This window comes from Monopterus albus, unplaced genomic scaffold, assembly GCF_001952655.1.
Source record: "Monopterus albus unplaced genomic scaffold, M_albus_1.0 scaffold40.1, whole genome shotgun sequence".
Classification (NCBI taxonomy): domain Eukaryota; kingdom Metazoa; phylum Chordata; class Actinopteri; order Synbranchiformes; family Synbranchidae; genus Monopterus; species Monopterus albus.
The window spans coordinates 1,482,467-1,493,738 of NW_018127920.1; the positions used below are offsets into that span (position 1 = coordinate 1,482,467).

General features: G+C 42.0%; 1 protein-coding gene across 3 annotated transcripts in view; it reads right to left on the minus strand.

The window, feature by feature from the left end:
• citb (citron rho-interacting serine/threonine kinase b) overlaps positions 1-8,887 on the minus strand; it is a 50,768-nt gene extending 41,881 nt beyond the window's left edge. For 2 of the 3 annotated variants that reach the window (XM_020599214.1, XM_020599212.1), the window contains exons 1-2: positions 8,512-8,887; positions 2,564-2,670 (exon numbers count right to left, since the gene is read on the minus strand). In XM_020599214.1, the coding sequence (XP_020454870.1) occupies positions 2,564-2,572 (9 nt within the window). In that variant the 5' untranslated portion in view covers positions 2,573-2,670; positions 8,512-8,887. Of the gene's footprint in view, positions 1-2,546; positions 2,671-8,511 lie in introns of all 3 variants that reach the window. The other variant, XM_020599213.1, reaches the window with a different exon arrangement.
• Between the last annotated feature and the right edge of the window lie 2,385 nt (positions 8,888-11,272).

The window sequence follows — 11,272 nt, forward strand, 5'->3', positions numbered from 1 at the left end:
ATAACAATACACTTAATGTGTGGGTGTGTACAAGACTGCTCTTGTTTGGTGGCACATGTCATTGGTAGTCATTGATGATACTATTAGATGTGTCATTACAACATTACAGGGAGGATCATTGGAAACCAGAGGAACTGCAGGTCTGTCAGCACAATCACAGATACACAGTCACAGCACTTAGTTTATGGCAGCAATGACACACAGTCAGAATGCACACACGTGCATGCTCACAACAACATAGCACAGGCTGCAGCCAGTGAAACCAATGGGTCAACATTGCCCTGGAATCCAGTGTTACTGCAAATAATGACCAGACACTCACTTTGTGTCTGTTTAAGAGACCGATCAAAAAACGAGGCATAGTAATTTGATTTGAACATGGACTAATGAGCTATTAAAGGAAAGGTTGAAAGTAACACACTGCATTTCCACATATTCTCTAAATGAGTAGATTCTTGTAGATATTTACACTTTTTGGTAGAATCAAAGTCATTGCAGCTGGACAGTCATTCTGTCTTCATCACTCTTGTGCATGCATTTGGACGTGACATTGAGGCTGCACTGCACATTTCACTTCACACGAGGTTAAGCTTGGAATTGTACTGACTTCATTACCTAGAAATCTGACAACAAGAAATTAGCAATGCTTCGTCTTGTTACCACTGAATTTGTGCTTTATGGGTGGAAGGAGATGGTGAAGTTATTGCTATTTAAGTCCATATATCTCTCAATGGGGCATTTCATCAAGTTACTTCACTGTCAACAGAAGATTTCACATACAGGCTATGATATAAAAAATAAAGCACTGAGCTGCAATCAAAATGTAGCTGTGTTTTATTACAATTACAAAATAAGACCAAATAGTTTTTGTTTTGGTTTAAATGTTTTGATTTATCCACCATTCAGCAGAGGTGACAGAAAAACCACCAAAAGATTATTTCTGTCACAGAGAATAAAACATCAAACTGCAAAGTCAAATGTTAAAATTTGTTGGAGGTTGTTTAGAAAAACAGACCTAAATGTGACTTTATTGAACAAAATGGTTAATGATTTATAGTTTGTTTTCTTTTTTTTTATCACAGATGAAGATGAGTGAAAAATATTTTTGTTATACAGCCTAGAAAATGTTGTTCATAGAGTGAAAACAATAATGGAATTTGATAATGGAGTTGTGGGAGGAAAGATACATGCTCCCTGTAACAAAGCACAAAATCATATATTGTGTTGAGTCACAAATAATTTTAATTAACTTTTTGACAGTACTGATGATCCTAGTTTGGCCTCTCTTTTCAGTTTTTCATTTCCAAGTCACTCTCACACATAATGAGAGTGACTTGGAATACAACCCTGAATCAGAAAATGTTGGGACAATATGTAAAATCAAAATTAAAACTGAAAATAGTGATGTGAAAATCCTCTGTGTGCTGTATTACATCGAAAACAACACAGCAGTACATTATTTGACAAGATACCTCATCAATTTTATTCTTTGTTCAACATAAACACTCACTTCAGTTCTGATGCTGCAACACATTCTAATAAAAGTTGGACGGCTGCATTTCAGGGCCAGTAATGAGGTAAAACAATGAAATGATGACTCCATTTGAAACAGGTGATGTCAACAGGTGACTGCATCATGATTTGGTACAAAAGTGGCATCCAGGAAAGGCCGAGTCCTTTAGGAGCAAAGATGGACCGAGGACCACCAGTTTGACAACATATGTGTGAGAAAATTATTGAAATGTTTAAAACCAATGTTCCTCAAAGAAAGATAGGAAGGGATTTGGATCTGTCACCATCTATGGTGCAGAATATCATTAACTTTGGCACACCTGTGTCAGGCACTACAGTACGTAGTTACATCCATAAATGCCACTTAGAATTGTTCTGTAATAAGACCAAAAGTCAGGGTCTGTCATGGTCTGGAGTTGTGTCAGTGCCTTGGCAAAGGTCACTTCCACTTCTGTGATATTTCTGTTAACACTGAAACATACAGAGAGATTTTGGAGCAACACATGCTGCCTTCAAGACAACATCTTTTCCAGGGACACATGCATATTTCAACAATACAATGCAAACCTCATACTGAGGATGTTACTAAGACCTGGCTGTGGAGGAAAAGGGTGTGAGTGCTGGACTGGCCTGTCTGCAGTCCCAACCTGTCCCCAGTAAAGAATGTTTGACACATTTTGAAACACAAATTGCATCACCAAAGACCCAGGACTGTTGTGCACCTTAAGACTTGTTAGCAGGTAGAATGGGACAAAATGACACCTGACACATTTAGTCACTTGGTGTCCTCAGTCCCTAAATGTCTCTTAAGTGTTGTGAGAAGAAACGGCAACATCGCACTGTGGTAAATGCTTTACTGTCACAACTGTTTTTTTGGAATGTGTTGCAGCATCAGAATTGGGGTTGTAATAAGATGCAAAGCACACACACACACACACACACACAAACACGATTACATGCACACACACCAGTTCAGTTAATGTCCAGACAAACTGACAAACCGATGTCTGATTGCTCCAGAAACAAAATCTTACCATATGAAGAATTATACCTGTGACATGTGTCCGGCAATTCTGTCTGCTTTGTGTTTTTGAAGTGGGGGTGTTTTTCCAAAGGAGAATCGTTTTATCTAGACAGTTGATGGATGTAGTCACTAATCTGCAGGGGAGCAGAGAATGAAGAGAGGACCAGAGACAGGGAATGGGAGAGAAACATGACAGTAAACAGTCTAGATGCACAGCCTCTCTAGAAAACTTAAGGGCTGACTCAGTGCTAATGTAAAACCAAAAATCTTTCCAGTCTGCAAGACTTCAACTTCCATATGTGCTTTGACACTCATCATAAAAGTTATAGAAAAAACACCTAAATGTTTACTTATTAAACAGGTAAACAAGGGATATAAAGCCCTACAGCACAGATGTGATTAATTCAGTCTAACTTAAATATATTCTGGTGCATTATAATCTTGCAGTTGTGCCCTTTGTAAATAAATGTCAAAATCAGATTGCAATATGTGTAGGCTCTAATACCAGGAAAAGCAATTAGCAATCAAGTACTGAAGACTTGACACATAGTCATTCCACAGCAGGGATGCTTCAGAAATTAACACTTCTTCCATTTATACAGTAACATGATCACACAGATGACTAGCAGATAAAGTATGTTGTTCACAGTTTAGGTAGAGTATACCACAGGAGAGCCATAGTGTGCTGGCCAAATATGTGCTGATATTCTACTGTATCTTAAGAGAGACTATAAATAGCCTGCTCGTGTTCACACAACAGCCTCTTTTACCACCACTGGATATATTTGGCTGCTTTCGTTATCAAGAGGAAGGCAAAGGAATGGGCGACAGAGAGAGAACATCTATTAAAAGCAGAGGCTCACCTCCCACTCTTCCCTACAATAATATGCTCAACTCAAGCTCATGTGGACTGCGGTGGATTGCTATGAGCTGTTACTGCTGCATGAAAGTGTTTATGTGAAATGTCACTGTCTGTTGTTGCATTGCCTGTTTCTTTTCTTGACTACTGTGTTCTATTGCTCTACTGCCTGTGACAGCAGGACCTAATCATCATATCGCTGGCCAGAAGGTCACATGTAGTGATATCTGTGTCAAAAAACATAACTACACAGACACTGCAGATGAACAGCAGCTATCTAGAGATGACTCTGATGCTTACTAATATTTGCCCAGAAATGTGACTAATATAATGATTATGTTTCAAGGGTCATTGGGGGTTGAGCTGTATAATAACACAACAGCATGCACTCCAGCTGCACCAGAACACTGGCCAGGTATTCCAGTTTGATTGGCATGACAGGAGCAGGTGGCTTGTCATGAGTGATGATGACATGAGCAAACGTCAGTCGAGGTGAGCTTTCTCTAGCAGCTGCTCATAATCAGTCTGTAAGCACATTACACCAATGGCAGATATTTCTGCTGTGTGGTTTAGATGAGATGTCAAAAAAAATTCCTATTTGTATTTGTTGTTCAGAGGCTGGCGCCAGGAAGTTAAGGAAAAACCATTGGAATTGCAGGTGTGATTCCCCCAGAGGTTATCACCCATGTGAAAGTGTTTTGACTGGGAGACAAAGAAGACTTATTTGGTCCTGGGTCATGTCTCCTGGTAGCTCTCAGGGCCTGAAACCTGCTAATGAATCTCAAACGTCTGTATGTGTTGAGACAATAACAACACTGCATGATTTTGTGTTGTATTCATCTCAATAATGTGCAGAACTTCTGCAACAACCAGCCAGTGGTAAAGTCAGTTACAGGGTGCCATCCTAGAATGAGGCACCAGATGGGACTCAGATCTGACTGTCTTCCTCCCATTCTCAAGTGCTAGCTGACTGCCCATAATGAGCTGAGCTAACAGACTGTGCAGCTGGGCTCCTCCTCTGCGATAATTAGCTCCCTAAAAGCAATTACTAATAACTATACTTTAAAAATGCTCCTTACAACTGCAAGAAAGACAGTTTGACCACTGAGCTGGCCTATTTGTGTTAGCCAATCATTTCCAGTTTCTTCTTATTGAAGTGCTGTTTTCATGAGTGCAAGCAATATAATTGTAGTACCTGCAATCAGGAATGCTTTACAAATGTCACTTGCTCATCAATAACAGAGCAGTAACATTAACAGAGGAGCATCAGCTTCCAACTCAGTGGAGGAGCTCTTCTTTGTGGGGTGAATAATGTGTGCTGGGCTGTGAGTCAAAGTTGTTGAAGAGGAGGAGAGTGGAGAGAGGTTGCATCCCGGTCATGGTGTTGCTCTACATTCAGTCTGCAGGGTGACCAGTGGCCAGTGCTAGTGTATGGGTTGTAGGCAGCGATGAATCACAGACCTGTTGCAACACTGTAGTGGCACAGATTCCTCTTAAAAACAAGCTTGTAGTCCTTCTCCCGTTTAACCCCCTCGAGCCTGATCTTTCAGCCCATCCTCTCCACAACAGAAGTATTTGAACACCCTGCGATTTTGCAAGTTCTCCCTCTTAGAAATCATGAAGGGGTCTGAAATTCACATTGTAGGTGCATTCCCACTCCCACAGAATTAAAAAAAGTTTCAGGAAATCACATTGTATGATTTTTAAAGAATTTATTTGTCTTTCACTGCTGAACATAAGTATTTGAACACCTGAGAAAATCAGTGTTAATATTTGGTACAGAAACCTTTGTTTGCGATTACAGAGGTCAAACGTTTCCTGTAGTTCTTGACCAGGTTTGCACACACTGCAACAGGGATTTTGGCCCACTCCTCCCCACAGATCTCTTCTAGATCTGTCAGGTTTCGGGGCTGTCGCTGAGCAACGTGGAGTTTAAGCTCCCTCCAAAGATGTTCTATAGGATTGAGGTCTGGAAACTGGCTAGGCCACTCCAGAACCTTGATATGCTTCTTACGGAGCCACTCCTTGGTTATCCTGGCTGTGTGCTTCGGGTCGTTGTCATGTTGGACCCAGCTATGACCCATCTTCAATGCTCTGACTGAGGGAAGGAGGTTGTTGCTCAAAATCTCACAATAAATGGCCTCATTCATCCTCTCCTTAATACAGTGCAGACGTCCTGTCCCCTTCGCAGAAAAGCACCCCCAAAGCATGATGTTACCACCCCCATGCTTCACAGTAGGGATGGTGTTCTTGGGATGCAACTCATCCTTCTTTTTCCTCCAAACACGACGAGTGAAGTTTAGACCAAAAGGTTCTACTTTGGTCTCATCTGACCACATGACTTTCTCCCATGCCTCCTCTGGATCATCCAGATGGTCTTTGGCAAACTTCAGACGGGCCTGGACATGTGATGACTTGAGCAGGGGAACCTTCCGTGTAATGCATGATTTGAAACCATGACGGTGTAGTGTTCTACCGACAGTGACCTTTGAAACTGTGGTCCCAGCTCTCTTCATGTCATTGACCAGCTCCTCCCCTGAAGTTCTGGGCTGATTCCTCACCTTTCTTATCATCAGTGATACCCCATGAGGTGAGATCTTGCATGGCGCCCCAGTCCAAGGGAGACTGACAGTCGTCTTTAGCCTCTTCCATTTTCTAACAATTGCTCCAACAGTTGATCTCAGTTGATCAAGCTGCTTGGCAATTGCCCCGTAGCCCTTTCCAGCCTTGTGGAGGTCCACGATTTTGTCTCTGGTGTCTTTTGACAGCTCTTTGGTCTTGCCCATGGTAGTAGTTGGCGTCTGACTGACTGTGGGGTGGACAGGTGTCTTTAAAGAGCTCAGACAGGTGCTACTAATTTAGATTAATGAGTGGAGTAGAGGTGGACTTTTTCAAGGCACAGTAACAGGTCTTTGAGAGCCAGAATTCTTGCTGTTTCTCAGGTGTTCAAATACTTATGTTCAGCAGTGCTAGACAAATTAATTCTTTAAAAATCATACAATGTGATTTCCTGAAATTTTTTTTTAATTCTGTCTCTCAGAGTGGGAATGCACCTACAATGTGAATTTCAGACCCCTCCATGATTTCTAAGTGGGAGAACTTGCAAAATCGCAGGGTGTTCAAATACTTCTGTTCCTCACTGTATACTAAGAGATGTTTTATGCCTATTGTCATGACAACAACAAATTGATAATACAACAGGCATGCAAGACTGAGAGCTTCAAATTTCTGTCATTGCAGCAGTTTTCTGATTGGATCACGGCTCTCCAGCTCCATAGTTTCTCCGCTGGCTTTAAAGATTAGGGATGGTTAACTTGGCCCAAACCATAAATGGATCCCATAGAATTTGTTCATGATGTTACAACACAATACATTTTTGGAGGTGCATTTTATGTGTTGTATGTACATTTGCACTGGTTAGCACAGTTCATGCATGTTAAATGCATTCACACATCACCTAATTGCATCTGAATGCATTTAGAAATACTATTATACTGTCACATAGTTAGTGGGTTGAATGCTTAATGCACCAACACACTGAATGTAAAACATAAACACTGGTTAGGTTAACCAGCTTTTGTTACATGTAAAGGGAACATCCACCCTGAAACATTGAAAACATGGCATTGGCAGCTGTAATTGTAGGCCAGCAGCTCGCAGGCAGCCAGTTTCCACAGGTGTAAACCCAGTCAAAGGAGCCAAAGTTAGCCTTGATCCACTAACTGGATTATATTATTCCTCAGTTCTCCAGTGACAATGGCTGCTGTATGGCTATGATCCTACATAACAAGATGGGTTAAAACACCTTATCACTGGGGTCACCAGTGCTACACACTTACTGCTGCGCCGCTCATTTGTGGTGGTCGAGTTGACTGAATATCACAGTGCTGAATATGCCGAGCACTTGGGAAAGCACTTCAAAAATCCAGTCCATCGTTATATCACAAACTCAAATGACAAAGAGGATCAGTGTGGGCTTCTGAAGGAGGCTTTTGGGAAAATGATGCTTGAGGACATGGAGCAGTACAGCTCTTTTTCTCTCTCATCACAAGTCACTTTAGCATTGGCAGATTTGTTGTGCAGACTTAAGTTCCTTTTTGCCTACACACAGGTGTCTCTCCCTCCCTTAGTGCCATCTACCATTGATTTGGTCTGCCTCCACAAATAGGTAGCAGTCCTCCTGGCAGACATTTAATAACTTTTAAGTAAAATATCCTGGGCAACTTTTAAGGTATGCTCCAGTAAACATGAATTACATGAGTTATTACTGTATATAGTAGTATTTAGTGTCATAATCTGTCTATCTAAATCTCAGGTTTTTCCACAATCTCTTCATTAATATTCTGTTTTGTTTTGCCTCAAAAGTCCTTCCAGTCCTGTAATTTGTGATTCAGCTGAATAGGCACCAGAGAGAAGCAGCAAGCTTCCTTCACTTCTCTTCTACCCTTGGCAAAACCTACTGTTACCATAGAGATACTTTCTTCCCACCACAGCCTTTGTCTTGTTATACTTTTTCCTACTGACTTTGTAATTCCAGCTTTCTTTCTGCACTGAATCTCAACCTCGGCTACTTTGGCTCCTTCCTGACTAGATGAGATAATTTGGAAAATCACTGCATGATAGACATTCAGATAAACTTTGTCTCAAAACATCCCCAGTCTTGGTGTACATTAGTCAGATTTCTGATAAAAAGCATGCAGTGGCCTCATTATGACTACAGTATATACAAACAGTGGGGAGTTTGAACGCTACCCCAGGGAGTGACAGCCATCTGTATGAGTGTATGCTACAGTAAGCACAGCGATGAAGAGAGATGGGAAAACAAAGGCACAGCATTTCAGTGTCGTGACCAAGAATAGCACTCGCTCCTGATAGACGGGATACAGCTGCTGCAGACGCTCAGTGCTACCAGTGTTATCTCATCACTCCATAAAATGCTGTACTGTCAGTCAGACAATCAGGCATCAGTTCCAACATGCTGAGACAGATAATGACAATGCACTGGAGTAGTTAAGAGCAATGCAAACGTAGTGTTTTCATTATTTCTTCCATCAAGACGTCCCCTTCAACCCAATCCTTATCTTTGATGGACTAAGTAAAATAGTATAGCACTTACTCAAAGACTGCTACAGCCGACAGGTGTTGTACGAAGCTCCTCAGATGTGGCACTTCCTCGTCCAGCAAGCCCGTTCATGCGGGGTCTCCCTCGGCAGCCACCAGCCAGAATGAGAGCTTCGCTGGTTCATCAAATTCGGGGATGTCATCCTCACAGGGGAGAAAGTGGAGCTGAGGAGAGAGAGATGCGCTGTGGCAGGGGCAGAAGGCTGTGAGGCGGCAAGAGCGACTACAGATTAGTGCTTACAGAGAGACAGAGCAGAGGAGAGAGGGAGGGAGGGGAGAACTACAGAGAAATTGCATTGTAGAGTAATGCAGCACACAGGAGATCATATACTGTAGAGAGTGAGAGGATGCTCTCCTGCTTTTTCTGTTCTGTCAACTGCTCACCCTTACCACCCCCAAATGTTTCTTCCTCCCCCTGTACTGCAGCAGCCGTCACTAATCACAAAGCTTGACACGCTGCATTAACAGTCAGCTCCCAATAGCTGCAAACCACTGTGCATTCATGTCAATTACTAAAGACTCCTTAAACTGTGCCGCTCATTAGAGTCCGCACAGAATGAACCCCACTAAACCTCCGCTAAATGAGTAGCAGCTTCTGATTCTAATAACGGCAGGACAATGATTTTATTACAGTAAAATCCTGCTTTCATCTGCTAGTAAACATGAACGAGAGCAATGAAAAAGAGAAGTAGGTTTAAAAAAACAAGGCAGATTTAATGTAATGTATAATTCTCATAAATAACAATACGCAATGTTTTGAGTACAACTTGATAGACAGTTATTACCAGTGGTGGAAGAAGTACCCAGATTGTTTATTTAAGTAAAAGTAGCAATACCACAACGTAAAAATACTCTGTAACAGGTAAAAGTCCTGAATAAAAATGTTAATTGAGTGAAAGTACAAAAGTATTTGCATCAAAATATACTTAAAGTACCAGCAGGAAAAATGCCCATTGTGCAGAATGGGACAATACACATAAATGTACAATATATCATGTTATTCAATTCTAATTATTGATGCTTTATTGTGCACATCACATTCAGTGCTGCAGCTGCTAAGGTGGAGCTAATGTTAACTACCTTATATGGTTATTATTTGAATGACTTGACATACTGTTGGGTAGCTTGTGATTTTCAGGAATCAGTAAAGTCTTATGACTATACTGTGTTTTGTTATATTAATTTGATTATGAAATTAAACTAGTGACTAAATTTATCACAAAAAAAAAATAAATAGTATCCCAGCTGACACTGGGTGAGAGGCAGGGACCACTCTGGACAGGTCGCCAGTCTATCACAGGGCTGACATGTAGAGAAACAACCACACACACTCACACTCACTCCTACGGCCAATTTAAAGTCGCCAATCAACCTAAGCTGCATGTTTGGACTGTGGGAGGAAGTCGGAGTAACCGGAGAGAACCCACGCAGGCACAGGGAGAACTTGCAAAGTCTGCACCCAACCTGGAAAACTTCTTGCTGTGAGGTGACAGTGCTAACCACTGCACCACCATGCCGCCCATACTTAAAGAGCACTTGCATAAATGTACTGAGATACTTTCCACCACTGATTATTACCAAGGTTTGAAACGAAATTCATATTTCACACTAATGCAAAAACAATACTTTCCAATATTACATATCTAATTTATAACATACAATTATTTTGCTATGGGATTAAAAATATAAATTCATTAAGCATCCTAATTAAAAACCTGTACAGCCAAAATGTCGCCTCCATCAGAGTATACACAGATAACAATGTAACAAAGCATATGAGGTATTACAGAACCAGAGCAAACAGTAATATAGTAGGTGTCATGTCACAACCTAACAAAGTCCACAGTGTGTGACACCCGAGTTCAGGCTCACATCAATTTACTTGTTTTTATGTTAATGTAAGCCAAGTGACATGTCACTGTGATACTGACTTGGAAACTAAACACACACACACACACACACACCTATACACACACACAGTGACAGATGGCAGAACCTAACTTGGCAAGCAGCACTGCATCAGTGCAACAGAAGGGACAAAATGCTGAGAAGGTGAAAGCACATTACTGTACCAACAATGAGTGTTACAGTAATCAGTGGAAGGCAGAGTACAAGTGTAGTACGCACATATGTGTCTTAGTGGTTGATAAATTGATTTTTATAACTCTACTACTAAGACTGTTTTTACAGTACACCTACAACGAGGTGAACCTGGAGTCAGACCTTCCACTAGCTCACCTCTGTCCTCCCTGCTGTCAGGAACTGACTGAATTAGTCTCTTTAGACTTTAATAAAGCAGATAAGCTTCACTGTACAGCAAAACTCAGCAGATGTACTGACACTTTCAGATTTTAGTGTGATCTGATGACAGGTCGCTGTCTGCACAAATGTGATCCAGGAAGAGTCCTAAATGAAGGACTTCAGCACATAGACCCGGGGTGAGGTCATCACCTGTTACATCCATCCATCCATCCATTTTCCTCCGCTTATCCGGGACCAGGTCGCGGGGGCAGCAGTCTAAACAAAGATGCCCAGACTTCCCTCTCTCCAGACACTTCCTCCAGCTCCTCCGGGGGAATGCCGAGGCGTGCCCAGGCCAGGCGAGAGACATAGTCCCTCCAGCGTGTCCTGGGTCTTCCCCAGGGCCTCCTCCCGGTGGGACGTGCCCGGAACACCTCCCTAGGAAGGCGCCCAGGAGGCATCCGAAACAGATGCCTGAGCCACCTCAGCTGGCTCCTCTCGATGTGGAGGAGCAG